This window comes from Scyliorhinus torazame, chromosome 4 (genome assembly GCF_047496885.1).
Source record: "Scyliorhinus torazame isolate Kashiwa2021f chromosome 4, sScyTor2.1, whole genome shotgun sequence".
Classification (NCBI taxonomy): Eukaryota; Metazoa; Chordata; class Chondrichthyes; order Carcharhiniformes; family Scyliorhinidae; genus Scyliorhinus; species Scyliorhinus torazame.
This window is the reverse complement of record NC_092710.1, coordinates 207,600,115-207,622,981: the sequence shown is the minus strand read 5'-3', so window position 1 is coordinate 207,622,981 and position 22,867 is coordinate 207,600,115. Positions and strand designations below refer to the sequence as shown.

Sequence of the window (22,867 nt, the reverse complement as noted above, 5' to 3'; positions counted from 1 at the left end):
ATTCCAACCTCGGGTGAGTCTGTGTAGAGTTCAAACATTCTCTCCATGTCTGCATGGGTTTCCTCTGGTTTCTTCTCAGTCTAAAGATGTGCAGGTTAGGTGGATTGACCATGCTAAATTGCCCCTCGTGTCCAAAGGTTAGGTGGGCTTACAGGGACAGGGTGGAGATTGGGTTTCTATAGAGTGATCTTTCAAATGGTTGATGCAGATGGGTCAAATGGCCTCCTTCTGCACTGTAGGGATTCTATGATTCTAACTCTGGAACAAAGCAGCAAAAAGACACTTTCTTGAGGCATGGTTTTGTAAATTGTGCCAATCCAAATAAGGATGCAAAGCCCATGTGTGTTACATGCAGGCAAGCACTGGCAAATGAGAGAAGTTTCAGATTTTAAAAGAAATATGATGGGTGAAAAATGTGTTTTGAGGTTGAGCCCCCAGAGGCAGTTATTAACATACAGCTGACTCCAAACGAAAAGTCTAAGCTTCTGTACCTAACCTGTGACAACTCATTATAAACACACTGATAAGGCTGTCAGCTTTCTGGAGTAGCATCTTCCAAGAGTGTGCAGTGCTGATTAAAAGAAGCGTGTTGTTGCTATTGCCGTTCGCGAGGCGCTACATGGTTGGTTTTTCCATTCTCACAAAGGTGAAGAGGCACAAAGGAACTGGTTGAAGTCTGCACCTGAAATGCACATTGCCCTCTCCTCCTGTGAATCTGATTGGAGTGAGATTGTGAGGACCAAGCCGGCTCCCCTTTCGCATTAAAGGCAAGCAAACATGGCGCGACGGTTGATCGACGTGGTTCGCGAAGGTCGTCTGGTTGGCAAAAGTGGATCCCGGGAAATAAAGTTTGAAAAACACCGGGTTAAAGAATCAATTGCAGCTATGATGAGGGATGATATATTAAACATGGCATGGAAATTAGGAGGGGTCATGAAAAGTCCTTGGCAAGTAGGATTAAGAATCTCAAAGCTTTTTATTCATATGAACAAAGCAAGAGGGTGGCCAGGGAAAGGATTGGACCACTTAAGGATAGTGAGAGGGATCTATGTGTTGAGCCAGAGGAAATGGGCAAGGTACTAAATGAGTACTTTGCCTCAGTGTTCACCAAAAAAAAGGACTTTGTAGAAGATGATTCTTGGGTAGGGTATGTGGACAGTCTGGGCCATGTTGACATTGAAAAGGAGGAGGTATTGGGTTTTTAAAAAAGATATTAAGGTAGATAAGTCTCCTGGGCCGGATAGGATTTACCCCAGAATACTGAGGGAAGCAAGGGAATAAATTGCTGGGGCCTTGACTGACATCTTTGTATCCTCATTGACTACAGGCGAGATCTCAGAGGACTGGAGAATAGCTAATGTGGTACTGCTGTTTAAGAAAGGTAGCAGGGATAATCCTGGAAACTATAGGGTGGTGAGCATCACGTCGGTAGTAGGTAAATTAATGGAGAGAATTCTCAGAGACAGGATGTATACCCATTTGGAAACAAATGGACTCATTAGCGATAGACAGCATGGTTTTGTGAAGGGGAGGTTGTGCCACACTAACTTCCTGTATTGTCAAGATGCCTTTTGAACTTGATAGAGTTTCTTGAGGCGGTGACAAAGATGATTGATGAGGGGAGGGTGGTGGATGCTGTTTACATGGACTTCAGTAAAGCCTTTGACAAGGTGCCTCATGGCAGACTGGTAAAAAAGGTGAAGTCACACGTGATCAGAGATGAGGCGGCAAGATGGATACAGAACTGGCTCAGTCACAGGAGGCACAGGGTAGCAGGAGAAGGGTGTTTTTCTGAATGGAAGGTTGTGACTGGTGGTGTTCCGCAGGGATCTGTGCTAGGGCCTCTGTTGTTTGTAGTATGCATAAACGATTTGAAGGAAAATGTAGCTGGTCTGATTAGTAAGTTTGCGGATGACACCAAGGTTGGTGGAGTGGCAGAGAGTGTTGAGGAGTGTCAGAGGATACAGCAGGACATAGATAGGTTGGAGACTTGGGCAAAGAAATGGCAAATGGAGTTCAATCCAGACAAATGTGAGGTAATGCATTTTTGTAGGTTTACCATAGAGGGGGAATATACCGTAGCTGGCAAAACTCTTAGGAATATAGAAAGTCAGAGAGATCTGGGCGTGCAAGTCCACAGATCTTTGAAAGTGGCAACACAAGTGGACAAGGTAGTCAGGAAAGCATACGGAATGCTTGCCTTCATTGGACGGGGCATCGAGTATAAAAACTGGCAAGTAATGCTGCAGTTGTATAGAACCTTGGTAAGGCTGCACTTGGAATATTGCACACAATTCTGGTCGCCACACTAGCAGAAGCATGTGGAGGCTTTGGAGAGGGTGCAGAGGAGGTTTACCAGGATGTTGCCTGATCTGGAGGGTGTTAGCTATGCAGAGGGGCTGAATAGACTTGGACCGTTTTCATTAGAACAACGGAGGTTGAGGGGTGACCTGATAGAGGTCTACAAGATTATGAGGGGCATGGATAGTGGGTGGGCAGGCACTCTTTCCCAGGGTGGAGGGGTCAGTCACCAGGGGGCATAGGTTTAAGGTCCACGGGGTAAAGTTGAGAGATGTGCGAGGCAGATTGTTTTACACAGAGGGTGGTGAGTGCCTGGAACCCGTTGCCACGGGAAGCAGATGCATTAACGTCGCTCAAAAGGCATCTTGACAATAACATGGATCGGATGGGTATAGAGGGATACGGCACTAGGAAGTGCTGAGGGTTTTGGCCAAGGTTAGTATCATGACCGGTACAGGCTTGGAGGGCCGAAAGGCCTGTTCCAGTGCTGTATTGTTCTTTCTTCTCTTTGTTAAACCAGACCAAATGGCATGAGCTCACATTCCTAAAAATGTAGCAAAGTCTGTGCTAGGACTGTACTATAGACCCCAAAATAATGGAGTTAAAAGAGCAAATATGCATGCAAATTTCTGGGGTACAAAAACAATAGAGTAGTAATTGTTGGGAGACTTCAACTACCCTAATGTCAGTTGGATTATGTACAGTGTGAAGGGCACTGAGAGCAAAAATATCTTGAAATGCATTCAAGAGAACTGTTTTAGTCAACAAGTAGAACATAATAGAATAGAGTGCAGAAGGAGGCCATTCGGCCCATCGAGTCTGCACCGACCTACTTCAGCCCTCACTTCTACCGTATCCCCGCAACCCAATAGCCCCTCGTAAACTTTTTTGACACTAAGGGCAATTTAGCATGTCCAATCCAGCACGTCTTTCGACAAGTCCGATGAGATAGTAACAAGTCCTATGAGATGGGGTGCAATTCTAGATTTAGTCTTAGGAAATGAAGCTGGTCAAATCGATCAAGTTGATGGGGGGGAATAGTGATAGATTCAGGATCATTATGGAAAAGGACAAAGATAGAACAGGACTAAAAGTTTTAAATTGGAGAAAGGCATATTTTACAAAGCTGAGAGGTGGATGGGCAAAAATGGACTGGATAAAGCTATTAGAAGGGAAACAGTGTTAAATCAGTGGAAGGCATTCAAAGGCAAAAGTCTATGGGTACTGTGTAGGCATGTCCCCATGATAACAAGGCAGTACTGATAAATCTCGAGCCCCATGGATGTCAAGAAAGGTGAGATAAAGTACAAAAAGAAAGCTTATGACAATCACAAAAAGCTTAATACTGTAGAAAACCTGAAATACAGAAAGTACAGGGAAGTGAAATAAAAAAGGAAATTAGGAAAGCAAAGAGAGGATAGGAAAACACATTGGGAGGTAAAATCAAAGAAAACGCAAAGTTGTTTCAAAAGTACAACAGAGCAAGAGAGTAACGAAGAAAATGATAGGACCTAAGAGATGATGTGGTAACTTGAGCGTTGATTTAGAAGCTGCGAGCAGGGTTCTCAATGAGCACATTCTCTCTGTCTTCAACTAAGGGGAAGGAGGATATTCTGGTTAAAGAGAAGTGTAAGATTTTGGATGCAATAAGCATAATGAGTGGAAGCACTCAAGGGAATGACATATTTGAAGGTGGATAGGTCATCATGGTGAGATGGATTGTATCCCAGGCTGTTATTGGGAGCCAGAGTGGAAATAGCAGAGCTCTGAGGATCACTTTCCATTCTTCACTAGATACAGGTGAGGTACAAGATGATTGGAGGTCGGTGAACATTGTACCATTATCTAAAAAGGATGCAAGGGATGAGCCAGATAATTCTATGTCAGTAAGTCTGACTTAACTGGTGGGAAAATTATGGGAATCAATTTGAGACACAGGATAAACTGTCACTTATTGACAGATTGATCAGGAATAGTCAGCATGGTTTTTTTAGCAGGAAGGTCATGAGGCGGTAACGTAGAGGATTGATAAGGATAATGCAGTGGATGTTGTCCTATGGAATTTTGCAAGGTACCACGTGGAAAACTGATCAAAAATTGAAATCCCATGGGATACAGGGGAAGATGGTGAATTGGATCCAAAGAATTGGCTCAATGACAGGAAACAAAGGGTAATGGGCGATGGATGTTTTAACAAAGAAGACAAAGAGGAAGAAAAGTACAGCACAGGAAGAGGCCCTTCGGCCCTCCAAGCCTGCGCCGACCATGCTGCCCGTCTAAACTAAAATCTTCCACATTTCCGGGGTCCGTATCCCTCGGTCCGTATCCCTCTATTCCCATCCTATTCATGTATTTGTCAAGATGCCCCTTAACGTCACTATCGTCCCTGCTTCCACCACCTCCTCCGGCAGCGAGTTCCAGGCACCCACTGCCCTCTGTGTAAAAAAACTTGCCTGGTACATCTCCTCTAAACCTTGCCCCTCGCACCTTAAACCAATGCCCCCTAGTAATTGACCCCTCTACCCTGGGAAAAAGTCTCTGACTATCCACTCTGTCTATGCCCCTCATAATTTTGTAGACCTCTATCAGGTCTCCCCTCAACCTCCTTCATTCCAGTGAGAACAAACAGAGTTTATTCAACCTCTCATGCCCTCCATACCAGGCAACATCCTGGTAAACCTCTTCTGCACCCTTTCTGAAGTCTCCACATCCTTCTAGTCATGTGGCGACCAGAATTGAACACTATACTCCAAGTGTGGCCTAACTAAGGTTCTATACAGCTGCAACATGACTTGCCAATTCTTATATTCAATGTCCTGGCCAATGAAGGCAAGCATGCCATATGCCTTCTTGACTACCTTCTCCACCTGTGTTGTCCCTTTCAGTGACCTGTGGACCTGTACACCTAGATCTCTCTGACTGTCAATACTCTTGAGGGTTCTACCATTCACTGTATATTCCCTATATAGACCTTCCAAAATGCATGACCTCACATTTGTCCGGATTAAACTCCATCTGCCATCTCTCCACCCAAATCTCCAAACGATCTAAATCCTGCTGTATCCTCTGACAGTCCTCATCGCTATCCACAATTCCACCAACCTTTTGTGTCGTCCGCAAACTTACTAATCAGACCAGTTACATTTACCTCCAAATCATTTATATATACTACAAACAGCAACGGTCCCAGTACTGATCCCTGCGGAACACCAGCAATTTTCCCTCTTGCCTCCTTCAGTATTCTGGGGTAGATCCCATCAGGCCCTGGGGACTTATCCACCGTAATATTTTTCAAGACACCCAACACCTCTTCTTTTTGGATCTCAATGTGACCCAGGCTATCTACACACCCTTCTCCAGACTCAACATCCAACAATTCCTTCTCTTTGGTGAATACTGATGCAATGTATTCATTTAGTACCTCGCCCATTTCCTCTGGCTCCACACATAGATTCCCTCCCCTATCCTTATTGGGCCAACCCTTTCCCTGGCTACACTCTTGCTTTTTATGTACGTGTAAAAAGCCTTGGGGGATTTTTCTTAACCCTATTTACCAATGACTGTTCATGACCCCTTTTAGCCCTCCTGACTCCTTGCTTAAGTTCCTTCCTACTTTCCTTATATTCCACACAGGCATTGTCTGTTTCCAGCCTTCTCGCCCTGACAAATGCCTCCTTTTTCTTTTTGACGAGGCCTACAATATCTCTCGTTATCCAAAGTTCCCGAAATTTGCCATATTTATCCTTCTTCCTGACAGGAACATGCCGGTCTTGAATTCCTTTCAACTGACATTTTAAAGCCTCCCACATGTCAGATGTTGATTTAGCCTCAAACATCCGCCCCCAATCTAGGTTCTTCAGTTCCCGCCTAATATTGTTATAATTAACCTTCCCCCAATTTAGCACATTCACCCTAGGCCCACTCTTATCCTTGTCCACCAGCACTTTAAAATTTACTGAATTATGGTCACTGTTCCCGAAATGCTCTCCTACTGAAACTTCTACCACCTGGTCGGGCTCATTCCCAATACGAGGTCCAGTACAGGCCCTTCTCTAGTTGGACGATCTACATATTGTTTTAAGAAGCCCTCCTGGATGCTCCTTACAAACTCTGCCCCATCCAAGCCCCTAGCACTAAGTGAGTCCCAGTCAATATTGGGGAAGTTAAAGTCTCCCATCAGATCAACCCTGTTGCTTTTACTCCTTTCTAAAATCGGTCTACCTATTTGCTCCTCTATCCTCTGGCTGTTGGGCGGCCTGCAGTAAACCCCCAACATTGTAACTGCACCCTTCTTATTCCTGATCTCTACCCATATAGCCTCGCTGCCCTCTGAAGTGTCCTCCCGCGGTACAGCTGTGATATTCTCCCTAACCAGTAGCGCAACTCCTCCACCCCTTTTACATCCCCCTCTATCCCGCCTGAAACATCTAAATCCTGGAATGTTTACCTGCCAATCTTCCCTCAACCAGGTCTTTGTAATGGCAACAACATCATAGTTGCAAGTACTAATCTAATTCTTCTATTTTGCAAATAGAAAGCAGTTTCAAGTGCATTCCACACTACTCAGTGTTGGGACCCATGCTGTTTGTTGTATGTATTAATGATTTTGACTTAAATGTGGGAGGCATAATCGGGAAATTTGCAGATGAAACAAAAATGAGTTGTATTGTTGATGACGAAGAGGATAGCTGTTGTCTCCAAAATGATATCAATGGTTTGGTTGAGTAGACGGAAACATGACAGATGGAACTCAGTCTGGAGAACATAGAACAATACAGCGCAGTACAGGCCCTTCGGCCCACGATGTTGCACCGAAACAAAAGCCATCTAACCTACACTATGCCATTATCATAGGAGATAGGGCACAGATAGGAGATTTTGTGGGAGCGTGAGAGACTCACGTTTGGTATGTTGCCTCCCAGGTGCAAGGGTACGTGATGTCTCGGATCGTGTTTTCCGGGTCCTTAAGGGGGAGGGGGAGCAGCCCCAAGTCGTGGTCCACATTGGCACTAACGACATAGGTAGGAAAGGGGATAAGGATGTCAGGCAGGCTTTCAGGGAGCTAGGATGGAAGCTCAGAACTAGAACAAACAGAGTTGTTATCTCTGGGTTGTTGCCCGTGCCACGTGATAGTGAGATGAGGAATAGGGAGAGAGAGCAATTAAACACGTGGCTACAGGGATGGTGCAGGCGGGAGGGATTCAGATTTCTGGATAACTGGGGCGCTTTCTGGGGAAGGTGGGACCTCTACAGACAGGATGGTCTACATCTGAACCTGCGGGGCACAAATATCCTGGGGGGGAGATTTGTTAGTGCTCTTTGGGGGGGTTTAAACTAATGCAGCAGGGGCATGGGAACCTGGATTGTAGTTTTAGGGTAAGGGAGAATGAGAGTATAGAGGTCAGGAGCTCAGATTTGACGTCGGAGGAGGGGACCAGTGTTCAGGTAGGTGGTTTGAAGTGTGTCTACTTCAATGCCAGGAGTATACGAAATAAGGTAGGGGAACTGGCAGCATGGGTTGGTACCTGGGACTTCGATATTGTGGCCATTTCGGAGACGTGGATAGAGCAGGGACAGGAATGGATGTTGCAGGTTCCGGGGTTTAGGTGTTTTAGTAAGCTCAGGGAAGGAGGCAAAAGAGGGGGAGGTGTGGCGCTGCTAGTCAAGAGCAGTATTACGGTGGCGGAGAGGATGCTAGATGGGGACTCATCTTCCGAGGTAGTATGGGCTGAGGTTAGAAACAGGAAAGGAGAGGTCACCCTGTTGGGAGTTTTCTATAGGTCTCCAAATAGTTCTAGGGATGTAGAGGAAAGGATGGCGAAGATGATCCTGGATATGAGCGAAAGTAACAGGGTAGTTATTATGGGAGACTTTAACTTTCCAAATATTGACTGGAAAAGATATAGTTCGAGTACATTAGATGGGTCGTTTTTTGTTCAGTGTGTGCAGGAGGGTTTCCTGACACAGTTTGTTGACAGGCCAACAAGAGGTGAGGCCACATTGGATTTGGTTTTGGGTAATGAACCAGGCCAGGTGTTGGATTTGGAGGTAGGTGAGCACTTTGGGGACAGTGACCACAATTCGGTGACGTTTACGTTAAGGATGGAAAGGGATAAGTATACACCGCAGGGCAAGAGTTATAGCTGGGGGAAGGGAAATTATGATGCCATTAGACGTGACTTGGGGGGGATAAGGTGGAGAAGTAGGCTGCAAGTTTTGGACACACTGGATAAGTGGAGCTTGTTCAAGGATCAGCTATTGCGTGTTCTTGATAAGTATGTACCGGTCAGGCAGGGAGGAAGGTGCCGAGCGAGGGAACCGTGGTTTACCAAAGAAGTGGAATCTCTTGTTAAGAGGAAGAAGGAGGCCTATGTGAAGATGAGGTGTGAAGTTTCAGTTGGGGCGATGGATAGTTACAAGGTAGCGAGGAAGGATCTAAAGAGAGAGCTAAGACGAGCAAGGAGGGGACATGAGAAGTATTTGGCAGGAAGGATCAAGGAAAACCCAAAAGCTTTCTATAGGTATGTCAGGAATAAGCGAATGACTAGGGACAGAGTAGGACCAGTCAAGGACAGGGATGGGAAGTTGTGTGTAGGGTCTGAAGAGATAGGCGAGATACTAAATGAATATTTTTCGTCAGTATTCACTCAGGAAAAAGATAATGTTGTGGAGGAGAATGCTGAGCTCCAGGTAAATAGATTAGATGGCATTGAGGTAAGTAGGGAAGAGGTGTTGGCAATTCTGGACAGGCTGAAAATAGATAAGTCCCCGGGGCCTGATGGGATTTATCCTAGGATTCTCTGGGAGGCCAGGGAAGAGATTGCTGGACCATTGGCTTTGATTTTTATGTCATCATTGGATACAGGAATAGTGCCAGAGGACTGGAGGATAGCAAATGTGGTCCCTTTGTTCAAAAAGGGGAGCAGAGACAACCCCGGCAACTATAGACCGGTGAGCCTCACGTCTGTAGTGGGTAAAGTCTTGGAGGGCATTATAAGAGACAAGATTTATAATCATCTAGATAGGAATAATATGATCAGGGATAGTCAGCATGGCTTTGTGAAGGGTAGGTCATGCCTCACAAACCTTATCGAGTTCTTTGAGAAGGTGACTGAACAGGTAGACGAGGGTAGAGCAGTTGATGTGGTGTATATGGATTTCAGCAAAGCGTTTGATAAGGTTCCCCACGGTAGGCTATTGCAGAAAATACGGAGGCTGGGGATTGAGGGTGATTTAGAGATGTGGATCAGAAATTGGCTAGCTGAAAGAAGACAGAGGGTGGTGGTTGATGGGAAATGTTCAGAATGGAGTTCTGTCACAAGTGGAGTACCACAAGGATCTGTTCTGGGGCCGTTGCTGTTTGTCATTTTTATCAATGACCTAGAGGAAGGCGCAGAAGGGTGGGTGAGTAAATTTGCAGACGATACTAAAGTCGGTGGTGTTGTCGATAGTGAGGAAGGAAGTAGCAGGTTACAGAGGGATATAGATAAGCTGCAGTGCTGGGCTGAGAGGTGGCAAATGGAGTTTAATGTAGAGAAGTGTGAGGTGATTCACTTTGGAAGGAATAACAGGAATGCGGAATATTTGGCTAATGGTAAAGTTCTTGGAAGTGTGGATGAGCAGAGGGATCTAGGTGTCCATGTACATAGATCCCTGAAAGTTGCCACCCAGGTTGATAGGGTGGTGAAGAAGGCCTATGGAGTGTTGGCCTTTATTGGTAGAGGGATTGAGTTCCGGAGTCAGGAGGTCATGTTGCAGCTGTACAGAACTCTGGTACGGCCGCATTTGGAGTATTGCGTACAGTTCTGGTCACCGCATTATAGGAAGGACGTGGAGGCTTTGGAACGGGTGCAGAGGAGATTTACCAGGATGTTGCCTGGTATGGAGGGAAAATCTTATGAGGAAAGGCTGATGGACTTGAGGTTGTTTTCGTTAGAGAGAAGAAGGTTAAGAGGAGACTTAATAGAGGCATACAAAATGATCAGAGGGTTAGATAGGGTGGACAGTGAGAGCCTTCTCCCGCGGATGGAAATGGCTAGCACGAGGGGACATAGCCTTAAACTGAGGGGTAATAGATATAGGACAGAGGTCAGGGGTAGGTTCTTTACGCAAAGAGTAGTGAGGCCGTGGAATGCCCTACCTGCTACAGTAGTGAACTCGCCAACATTAAGGGCATTTAAAAGTTTATTGGATAAACATATGGATGATAATGGTATAGTGTAGGTTAGATGGCTTTTGTTTCGGTGCAACATCGTGGGCCGAAGGGCCTGTACTGCGCTGTATTGTTCTATGTTCTATGTTCTATATGTTTATCCAATAAACTTTTAAATGCCCTCAATGTTGGCGAGTTCACTACTGTAGCAGGTAGGGCATTCCACGGCCTCACTACTCTGCGTAAAGAACCTACCTCTGACCTCTGTCCTATATCTATTACCCCTCAGTTTAAAGTTATGTCCCCTCGTGCCAGCCATATCCATCCGCGGGAGAAGGCTCTCACTGTCCACCCTATCCAACCCCCTGATCATTTTGTATGCCTCTATTAAGTCTCCTCTTAACCTTCTTCTCTCCAACGAAAACAACCTCAAGTCCGTCAGCCTTTCCTCATAAGATTTTCCCTCCATACCAGGCAACATCCTGGTAAATCTCCTCTGCACCCGCTCCAAAGCCTCCACGTCCTTCCTATAATGCGGTGACCAGAACTGTACGCAATACTCCAAATGCGGCCGGACCAGAGTTCTGTACAGCTGCAGCATGACCTCCCGACTCCGGAACTCAATCCCTCTACCAATAAAGGCCAACACTCCATCGGCCTTCTTCACAACCCTATCAACCTGGGTGGCAACTTTCAGGGATCTATGTACATGGACACCTAGATCCCTCTGCTCAGCCACACTTTCAAGAACTTTACCATTAGCCAAATATTCCGCATTCCTGTTATTCCTTCCAAAGTGAATCACCTCACACTTCTCTACATTAAACTCCATTTGCCACCTCTCAGCCCAGCTCTGCAGCTTATCTATATCCCTCTGTAACCTGCTACATCCTTCCACACTATCGACAACACCACCGACTTTAGTATCATCTGCAAATTTACTCACCCACCCTTCTGTGCCTTCCTCTAGGTCATTGATAAAAATGACAAACAGCAACGGCCCCAGAACAGATCCTTGTCGTACTCCACTTGTGACTGTACTCCATTCTGAACATTTCCCATCAACCACCACCCTCTGTCTTCTTTCAGCTAGCCAATTTCTGATCCACATCTCTAAATCACCCTTAATCCCCAGCCTCCGTATTTTTTGCAATAGCCTACCGTGGGGAACCTTATCAAACGCTTTGCTGAAATCCATATACACCACATCAACTGCTCTACCCTCGTCTACCTGTTCAGTCACCTTCTCAAAGAACTCAATAAGGTTTGTGAGGCATGACCTACCCTTCACAAAGCCATGCTGACTATCCCTGATCATATCATTCCTATCTAGATGATTATAAATCTTGTCCCTTATAATCCCCTCCAAGACTTTACCCACTACAGACGTGAGGCTCACCGGTCTATAGTTGCCGGGGTTGTCTCTGCTCCCCTTTTTGAACAAAGGGACCACATTTGCTGTCCTCCAGTCCTCTGGCACTATTCCTGTAGCCAATGATGACATAAAAATCAAAGCCAAAGGTCCAGCAATCTCTTCCCTGGCCTCCCATAGAATCCTAGGATAAATCCCATCAGGTCCCGGGGACTTATCTATTTTCAGCCTGTCCAGAATTGCCAACACCTCTTCCCTACGTACCTCAATGCCATCTATTCTATTAGCCTGGGGCTCAGCATTCTCCTCCACAACATTATCTTTTTCCGGAGTGAATACTGACGAAAAATATTCATTTAGTATCTCGCCTATCTCTTCAGACTCCACACACAATTTCCCATCCCTGTCCTTGACTGGTCCTACTCTTTCCCTAGTCATTCGCTTATTCCTGACGTACCTATAGAAAGCTTTTGGGTTTTCCTTGATCCTTCCTGCCAAATACTTCTCATGTCCCCTCCTTGCTCGTCTTAGCTCTCTCTTTAGATCCTTCCTCGCTACCTTGTAACTATCCATCGCCCCAACCGAAACTTCACACTTCATCTTCACATAGGCCTCCTTCTTCCTCTTAACAAGAGATTCCACTTCCCTGGTAAACCACGGTTCCCTCGCTCGACGCCTTCCTCCCTGTCTGACCGGTACATACTTATCAAGAACACGCAGTAGCTGATCCTTGAACAAGCCCCACTTATCCAGTGTGCCCAACACTTGCAGCCTACTTCTCCACCTTATCCCCCCCAAGTCACGTCTAATGGCATCATAATTGCCCTTCCCCCAGCTATAACTCTTGCCCTGCGGTGTATACTTATCCCTTTCCATCATTAACGTAAACGTCACCGAATTGTGGTCACTGTCCCCAAAGTGCTCTCCTACCTCCAAATCCAACACCTGGCCTGGTTCATTACCCAAAACCAAATCCAACGTGGCCTCGCCTCTTGTTGGCCTGTCAACATATTGTTTCAGGAAACCCTCCTGCACACACTGTACAAAAAACGACCCATCTATTGTACTCGAACTATATCTTTTCCAGTCAATATTTGGAAAGTTAAAGTCTCCCATAATAACTACCCTGTTACTTTCGCTCATATCCAGAATCATCTTCGCCATCCTTTCCTCTACATCCCTAGAACTATTAGGAGGCCTATAAAAAACTCCCAACAGGGTGACCTCTCCTTTCCTGTTTCTAACTTCAGCCAATACTACCTCGGAAGAAGAGTCCCCATCTAGCATCCTCTCCGCCACCGTAATACTGCTCTTGACTAGCAGCGCCACACCTCCCCCTCTTTTGCCTCCTTCTCTGAGCTTACTAAAACACCTAAACCCCGGAACCTGCAACATCCATTCCTGTCCCTGCTCTATCCATGTCTCCGAAATGGCCACAACATCAAAGTCCCAGGTACCAACCCACGCTGCCAGTTCCCCTACCTTGTTTCGTATACTCCTGGCATTGAAGTAGACACACTTCAAACCACCTACCTGAACGCTGGCCCCCTCCTGCGACGTCAAATCTGTGCTCCTGACCTCTATACTCTCATTCTCCCTTACCCTAAAACTACAATCCAGGTTCCCATGCCCCTGCTGCATTAGTTTAAACCCCCGCAAAGAGCACTAACAAATCTCCCCCCCAGGATATTTGTGCCCCTCAGGTTCAGATGTAGACCATCCTGTCTGTAGAGGTCCCACCTTCCCCAGAAAGAGCCCCAGTTATCCAAAAATCTGAAACCCTCCCGCCTGCACCATCCCTGTAGCCACGTGTTTAAATGCTCTCTCGCCCTATTCCTCATCTCACTATCACGTGGCACGGGCAACAACCCAGAGATAACAACTCTGTTTGTTCTAGTTCTGAGCTTCCATCCTAGCTCCCTGAAAGCCTGCCTGACATCCTTGTCCCCTTTCCTACCTATGTCGTTGGTGCCAATGTGGACCACGACTTGGGGCTGCTCCCCCTCCCCCCTAAGGACCCGGAAAACACGATCCGAGACATCACGTACCCTTGCACCTGGGAGGCAACATACCAAACGTGAGTCTCTCACGCTCCCACAAAATCTCCTATCTGTGCCCCTGACTATAGAGTCCCCAATTACTAATGCTCTGCTCCTCTCCCCCCTTCCCTTCTGAGCAACAGGGACAGACTCCGTGCCAGAGGCCCGTACCCCATGGCTTACCCCTGGTAAGTCCCCCCCCCCACAAGTATCCAAAGCGGTATACTTGTTTCTCAGGGGAACGACCGCAGGGGATCCCTGCACTGACTGTTTTTTCCCAGTCCCTCTTACAGTTACCCACCTATCTCCAATCTTTGGTGTAACTAATTCCCTGAAGCTGCTATCTATGACCCCTTCTGCCTCCCGAATGATCCGAAGTTCTTCCAACTCCAGCTCCAGTTCCCTAACTCGGTCTTGGAGGAGCTGGAGATGGCAGCACTTCCTGCAGGTAAAATCAGCAGGGACACTAACTGCATCCCTCACCTCAAACATCCTGCAGGAGGAACATTGTACTCCCTTCCCTGCCATTCCTCTAACTTTCTACCAAGATCTGGCTAACAACTAAATTAAATTTTTATAAAAAATAATAATAATATAATAAAATATGGTACTTACCTCAGACCAATGGGTTTTATTATTAGGTTAGAGGAGGAGGGCGGGTGGGAGACACTACACGTGTAGTGTCTCGGGTTTCCTCTCCACCAGAATTTATTGGTGAGGGTCTTCCCAGACGTCCGCGGGTCGACTTCCTGATCCCGCCTAAAAAACTAATTTAAAGAAAAGAGAAAAAGTCTCAGCTCCTGCTGAAACTGACTCACCACTCACCAGCTGCTCTCACGCCGCCGAAATCGACTGGCCTGCCCCTGCAAAGAGAAGTGCTTTTAAAGGTTGACTTACCTCCCAGCACCCTCCTTCCGCAATGCTCCCGCTGAAACTGACTAACCAGCTGCTCTCACGCCGCCGAAATCGACTGGCCTGCCCCTGCAAAGAGAAGTGCTTTTAAAGGTTGACTTACCTCCCAGCACCCTCCTTCCGCAATGCTCCCGCTGAAACTGACTAACCAGCTGCTCTCACGCCGCCAAAATCGACTGGCCTGCCCCTGCAAAGAGAAGTGCTTTTAAAGGTTGACTTACCTCCCAGCACCCTCCTTCCGCAATGCTCCCGCTGAAACTGACTAACCAGCTGCTCTCACGCCGCCGAAATCGACTGGCCTGCCCCTGCAAAGAGAAGTGCTTTTAAAGGTTGACTTACCTCCCAGCACCCTCCTTCCGCAATGCTCCCGCTGAAACTGACTAACCAGCTGCTCTCACGCCGCCGAAATCGACTGGCCTGCCCCTGCAAAGAGAAGTGCTTTTAAAGGTTGACTTACCTCCCAGCACCCTCCTTCCGCAATGCTCCCGCTGAAACTGACTAACCAGCTGCTCTCACGCCGCCGAAATCGACTGGCCTGCCCCTGCAAAGAGAAGTGCTTTTAAAGGTTGACTTACCTCCCAGCACCCTCCTTCCGCAATGCTCCCGCTAGCACCCTCCTTCCGTAATGCTCCCGCATTGAAGTGTGAGGTAATGCATTTGGAGAGAGCAAACAGAGCCAGGGAATACTAAATAAATGGTAAGATATTGAGAGCGGTTGTGGAAGTGAGAGACCTTAGAGTGAAGGTGGCCGGGGGCACAGATTTAAGGTGATTGGTAGAAGGAAAAACTTGCTCACCCATTGAATGGTGGTGTCGGGAATTCACAGACCCAAGAGGCGGTTGAGGCCTAAGTGCTCAACTCATTTAAATGGGACCTGAATCTGCACCTGAAATGCTGTAACCTACAAGGCTACGGGCCAGATGCTGGAAAATGGAATTACAATGTGGCTAGTTTTGTTTTTTTCCTTCTTTTTTGGTTGGCGCAGACATGATGGGTTGAATGGCCTCTTCCTGAGTCATACATTTTCTATGGTTCTGCATATTTGTACACTCACTTAACCTACTAAAATCCTTTTGGAGATTCGATGTCCTCTTGATAACTTACTTCCCAACCTATCTTTGTGTCATCAGCAAATGTAGCTGTCATACATTTGCTCGTTTAATCCAAATCATTTGTCTAGATTTTAAATAGTTGGAGCCCAGCACTAGTTCCTCTAGCACTCCACTAGCATGTCAATCCCTACATGACTCATTTATCCCTACTCCCTGCTTCCAGTCACATAACCAATCCTCTACCCATGCTAATGTTAGCCCCAAAAACATCAGTTCGTATTTCATGTTGTAACCTTTGATGCGTGTTTCAGCGTTTCTTGGAAATCCAAATACACCATATCTGCAGTTTCTCCTTTATCCACCTTCCTCAAAGAATTCGAATCATTTACTCAAGCAGAATTTCCCTTTCACAAAACCATGTTAACTCTGCCTTTTTATATTACGATTATATTACTATTTTCTAAATGTCCTACCATCTCCTCCTTAATAATGGAACCCAGCAGTTTCCCTCGGATAGATGTTAGGCCAACTGGTCTATCGTTTCCTGCTTTCGGTCTCCTTTCTTTCTTGAATAGAGAGGGGTTACATTTATGATTTTCCAATCCACTGGGACCTTTCCAGAGTCTAAGGAATTTTGTAAGATCACAAACCATCTCCGCAGCCACTTCTTTTAAGATCCTACAACGCAAAACAGGTCTCGGGGACTTAACAGCCTTTTGTTCCAATAGTTTTCCCAGTTCTCATTCCTTACTGATTGTGATTGTATTCCCTCCTTCCCTTTTATCTCTTGATTTTCTACTATTCTCGGGATGCTTTTAATCTTCTACATGAAGACAGGCAAAACACTTGTTCAATGCTTCTGCAATTTTCTTATACCTTGAGGAGCATGCAGGAAAGTGGAGTCATGATTGAAGATCTGCAATGATTGTATTGAATGGCTGAGCATGTTTGACGTGCTGTATAGTATACTCCTATTAATGTTTGCATGAAAGATCCAAAAAACATCTTGTGCTTGATGTGGTATTATAGGTATTACGGTACCAGAGAGGCTAAAGTACCATTGGTAGAACCTGTATGCTTGCTATTGGCTAGTGTGTATAATAGCTCCGCCCTGATAGGCGGGGTATAAGAACCCATGCCGCCCCAGCAACCCTCATTCTGTACCTGAGCTGCTGGGGGAAACATCTAGCTTATTATAGCCTTCAGTTGGACTACAACCTTGCTTTAGTGGTCATTGATCGTGCATCAATTTAATAAGCTAGACTTTTAAGAAGAAAGGGTGGAGCTCCGAATCAAGCCAGAGTGTCTGCAACGTAGCCCCCACGCAGCGAACTCAGCGGCAATCTTCAAGCACTGGCTGGCGTGTTTTAAAGGGTATCTCGAGATGGCCGAAAACGCACCCACGGGAGAGCAGAAACTGCACGTCCTGCACTCAAGGATGAGCCTGGAGATTTACACCCTCATCGAGGAAGCGGAAGACTTCGATGCAGCATTGGAGCTGCTAAAAGGACACTATATTCGCCCGGTAAACCAGGTCTACGCCCGGCACCTGCTTGCAACAAGACAGCAAACCCCTGGGAAATCGTTGGAGGAATTCTACCACGCACTCCTGGTGCTGGGAAGAAGCTGCGGCTGCCCGCAAGTTTCGGCGAGCGAACACACGGAACTCTTAGTCCGGTACGCTTTCGTGGCAGGTATGCTTTCATCACAAATCCGCCAGCGCCTGTTAGAGAAGGACACCCTGGGTCTCAGGGAGGCACGGGACCTTGCAAGCTCCCTGGACGTGGCCTCCAGGATCGCCCGCGCTTACGTTCCTGACCGCGCGGCAGCCCCCTGGGCAGCATGGAACCCCACAGCGGCCGACCCCGAGACCTCCCCCGTCCCCCCGCAGACCTGCGCTGCAAGGAGGCCTGGCAACCCTGAGGGGTCCCGCTGCTACTTTTGCGGGCAGGCCAAGCACCCCCGCCAGCGCTGCCCGGCCCGCGCATCCACCTGCAAGGAATGCGGCAAAAAGGGCCATTTCGTGGGGGTATGTCAGGCCCGTGCGGTGGCCGCAGTCTCCAGCGGCGAATCCGGACAGTCTCCACAAACTTCTCCACAGGCCCCGTGTGGCCAGCGGTCGCCGCCACCCCCATATCCCAGGGCCACGTGCGGACCCCGGGCGCCGCCATCTTGTTCCACGGACGCCATGCTCAAGGGATGGCCCCGCCATTTTGTGCATCCCCGGCCATGTGCGACCTATGGGAGACGCCATCTTGTATGAACCCCCAGGACCCCAGCTCGGCCGACCACACACTGCCTGAACAGAATTCCCAACTACTGCGATTGGCCTCGGTGACTGTTGATCAATCTCGACCTCGAACACTCTCAACCGCTACGACGACCGTTTTCATCAACGGGCACGAGACGTCCTGCCTAATTGACTCTGGGAGCACGGAGAGCTTCATACACCCCGACACGGTAAGGCGCTGTTCCCTCCTCATCCACCTTGTTAATCAAAAAATCTCACTGGGCTCCGGTTCACACTCAATGGAGATAAAGGGGTTTTGTGTAGCAAACCAACAGTCCAGGGAAGGGAGTTCAAAAATTTCCATCTCCACGTCCTTCCCCACCTCTGCGCGGCTACACTCCTGGGTTCAGACTTCCAGTGTAACCTTCAAAGTGTGACCTTCCAATTCGGCGGCCCTATACCCCCCCTTACCGTCTGCGGCCTCGCGACCCTTCAGGTCGACCTGCCTTCCCTGTTTGCGAACCTCACCCCGGATTGCAAACCAGTCGCCACCAGGAGCAGATGCTACAGTGCCCAGGACTGGATCTTTATTAGGTCAGAGGTCCAAAGGCTACTGAGGGAAGGGGTCATTGAAGCCAGTAACAGCCCCTGGAGAGCTCAAGTCGTGGTGGTAAAGACCGGGGAGAAGCATAGGATGGTCATCGACTACAGTCAGACCATCAACAGGTTTACGCAGCTGGACGCGTACCCCCTCCCCCGCATATCCGACCTGGTAAACAGGATTGCGCATTGTAAGGTCTTCTCCATGGTGGATCTCGAGTCCGCCTACCACCAGCTCCCCATCCGCACTAGCGACCGCAAATACACTGCCTTCGAGGCAGACGGGCGGCTCTATCACTTCTTAATGGTTCCCTTTGATGTCACTAACGGGGTCTCGGTCTTCCAGCACGAGATGGACCGAATGGTTGACCGGTACGGTTTACGGGCAACATTCCCGTAACTCAATAACATCACCATCTGCGGCCACGACCAGCAGGACCACGACACCAACCTCCGAAAATTTCTCCAGACCGCTAAAATCTTTAACCTAACGTACAATAAGGAAAAATGCGTGTTTAGCACCAACCTTCTCACCATTCTCGGCTACGTAGTGCGAAATGGAGTTATAGGCCCCAGCCCTGAACGCTTGCGCCCCCTTATGAAGTTCCCCCTCCCTCACTGCTCTAAGGCCCTAAAACGCTGCCTAGGGTTTTTTAGCCACTGATCCAATCCACAGTTTTTCCCCTGCCGATAGAGGCCTGCCAGGCCTTCAGCTGCATCAAAGCAGACATTGCAAAGGCCACGATGCACGCCATTGACGAGTCCCTCCCCTTCCAGGTCGAGAGCGATGCGTCCGACGTAGCTCTGGCGGCCACCCTCAACCAAACGGGCAGACCCGTGGCCTTCTTCTCCCGTACCCTCCATGCTTCTGAAATCCGCCACTCCTCAGTCGAAAAGGAGGCCCAGGCCATAGTAGAAGCTGTGCGACATTGGAGGCATTACCTGGCTGGCAGGAGATTCACTCTCCTCACGGACCAACGGTCGGTTGCTTTCATGTTCGATAATGCACAGCGGGGCAAGATAAAAAAACAACAAGATCTTGAGGTGGAGGATCGAACTCACCACCTACAACTACGAGATCTTGTATCGTCCCGGGAAGCTAACCGAGCCTCCTGACGCCCTGTCCCGCGGCACATGTGCCACCGCACAAGTGGACCGCCTCCGAGCCCTCCACAAGGACCTCTGCCACCCGGGGATCGCTCGCTTTTTCCATTTCGTCAAGAACCGCAACCTGCCCTACTCCATCGAGGAGGTCAGGACTGCCACCAGGGACTGCCAAATCTGCCAGCCAGAGAGAGCGCACCTGATAAAGGCTTCCCGTCCCTTTGAGTACCTCAGCATGGACTTCAAAGGCCCCCTACCCTCCACCCACCGCAATACGTACTTCCTGAACGTGATTGACGAGTACTCCCGGTTCCCATTCGCCATCCCCTGCCCCGACATGACCGCAACCACCGTCATGAAGGCCCTCCATAGCATCTTTGCACTGTTCGGGTTCCCCGCTTACATACACAGCGATAGGGTGTCCTCCTTTATGAGCGACGAACTGAGTCAATTCCTGCTCAGCAAAGGCATTGCCTCAAGCACGATGACCAGTTACAACCCCCGGGGTAATGGACAGGTAGAGGGAGAACGGAACGGTCTGGAAGACCGTCCTACTGGCCCTATGGTCCAGGAACCTCCCAGTCTCCCGCTGGCAAGAAGTCCTTCCGGATGCCCTCCACTCCATCCGGTCACAACTTTGTACAACCACCAATCAGACACCTCACAAACATCTCCTCGTCTTCCCTAGGAAGTCCTCCTCTGGGACCTCGCTCCCGACCTGGCTGGCAGCACCCGGACCCATCCTGCTCCGAAAACACGTGCGGGCGCACAGGTCGGACCCGTTGGTCGAGAGGGTCCATTTGCTCCATGCTAACCCCCAGTACGCCTACGTGGCGTACCCCGACGGCCGACAAGATACGGTCTCCCTACGGGACCTGGCGCCTGTCGGAACTCCACGCACATTCCAGCCACCAGTCCCACCCTCCCCTCCACCGCAGCACCTTACAGGAGGATCGGTCCTTCCGCCGCCCCCGTCTAGCCCCGCCCACCCACCAACGCCTCCATGCATGCGCTCTCTTCCCAGGTCAACTGTTTTCCCCACCAGCGCCGTCTAGGGGTGACGAAGCTGCCATGGAGATCGAAACCACGCTCCCGGAGTCAGCACCGAGGCTCCGACGATCACAGAGGACAACCAGGACCCACGATCGACTGATTGCTTAATTTTAACTGTAATCTGTAAATATAAACCATCAAATGTACATAGCTACCAGACTTGTAAATAGTTACTAAACACTGTACGGAGGTATTACGATACCTCCATAACTAATTATACCATACTGTTGTGTTTTGCCCGCCGGGCAATTTTTTAACAGGGGGTGAATGTGGTATTATAGGTATGACAGTACCCGAGGGGCTAAAATATCATTGGTAGAACCTGTATGCTTGCTATTGGCTAGAGTGTATAATAGCTCCGCCCTGATAGGAGGGGGTATAAGAACCCGTGCCACCCCAGCAGCCCTCATTCTGTACCTGAGCTGCTGGGGGAAACATCTAGCTTATTAAAGCCTTCAGTTGGATGACAACCTTGCTTTAGTGGTCATTGATCGTGCATCACTTGACAAAGCAGGACTATGAATAAGTAACCAGCAGTAATGATAAATTCACCAAAAGGAAAACTTCTACTTTATGCCTAGTTTTACTGGCACTCCAATAGGTGCCAGTTAAACTGGGGTTTGGAGCCTAGTTAGGACATATCCTGTGTTGATTTGTCTCGAACTTGTTAGTGGGAAAATAAAATCTAGTTACTGATTAAGGAAGGCGTGGTTATCATCTGAATAATATGTAGACTTAACGACTGCACATTCGAGGTAGTTTTGTTCATTCAAAAATGTAACTTAATATCACAAGTATTGTATGATTCTTTCACTCATGAAAGGACTTGTTGAATGCCCCAATACTGATGCATTACCTCAGGATAGAGGGGGTCTGTGGAATTTAGCATGGAAACAAAATGAAAGTAGAAAGGTTAAAAACCCCTGGCCTAGATGTAGCTAAGGAGAAGCTAGGTGAGCACATGAGGAAGACGTGAAAATAATGTTGATGGGGCCAAGTGAAGAGGGTGGGAATAGGCTCCTCTACAACAGAAATCCTGACAAGGATCTGCTAGGCTGCTTGACCTGTTTCTGTGCTCTAAATACTTTGCAACTTTGTAAGGGAGAAAGGTCTCTTGCGACGTTGAACAGAATAATACAACTCCTGCAAATCTCTTGTCACATGCCTGTCCTTTCTAATGAATGGATGAACACTTTGTGAACCTGATTATCAGGGAAGTCAAGATTTAAACTTCTACCCAACTCAAGCCAGGCAGTTGGCAGCCATGGTGACAAAACATAACAGTAAACCTTACAAGCTTCATGGTTTGTATTTCAGTTAACTTATTTTTTTCCTGAAGACTGCACTTTTAAAAATGATAGCCAAACTGAGACCCAAGAAAATAATTGCTTGATATTGGTTAAAATGTACAGAAGCAAAGTCCTCCGAGCCCATCACTTTAATGCAAAAGCAAGTTTATAATTAAAAATCATTTTTGATTCTTATTCATTTATAGAGCAACAGCTGCCCAACGCACAACTAAGAGAAAAGGGTTTTTGGCTCTATTACTCACTACAGATTTAGCGAGATACATAAATTTGAGTATCTTTGCCTGAATCATATCCTTGATTCAGATCATGCAGTTTTGTATACTGCAAAAGGCTAAGCTTTGCTCCCTCTTTGGATACTTAAAACGTGTTTGCAAATTACAGCAATCATACCATATTCCAAAATGATACGGGACAAGGAAACGGTGAGAACAAGCGTTTTGGAAAAGGTTTTTGGTTTCTCGCCATTGGCCAGAGTATATTTTATTTGTACAGTATTTAGAAATCCTCCCATTTTAACTGTTATGAATAAGCTGTGAATAGTTTTATTTCAATTCTTAATCTTACCTTTTCATCTGTAGCATCCCGAAAAGTGAGACCAAAATAATCCCTTTCCAACAAGTTGATTTGCTCACACACCATGTCAAACAGTATCTGGCCCTTGGCACGTTTCTGAAAAATAAAAGCCACCATCAAATTTAGATTTTAACCTTGGCTTGCAAACTGAATAATAAAAATTCAGAAT

The 22,867-nt window shown here is 47.5% G+C and overlaps 1 protein-coding gene across 32 annotated transcripts in view; it reads right to left on the bottom strand.

The window, feature by feature from the left end:
• Nucleotides 1-22,867, bottom strand: part of epb41l2 (erythrocyte membrane protein band 4.1 like 2) — a 322,484-nt gene that overhangs the window by 102,357 nt on the left and 197,260 nt on the right. For all 32 annotated transcript variants that reach the window (XM_072499174.1, XM_072499167.1, XM_072499169.1 and 29 more), the window contains one exon: nucleotides 22,690-22,794. In XM_072499174.1, the coding sequence (XP_072355275.1) occupies nucleotides 22,690-22,794 (105 nt within the window). The remainder of the gene's footprint in view (nucleotides 1-22,689; nucleotides 22,795-22,867) is intronic.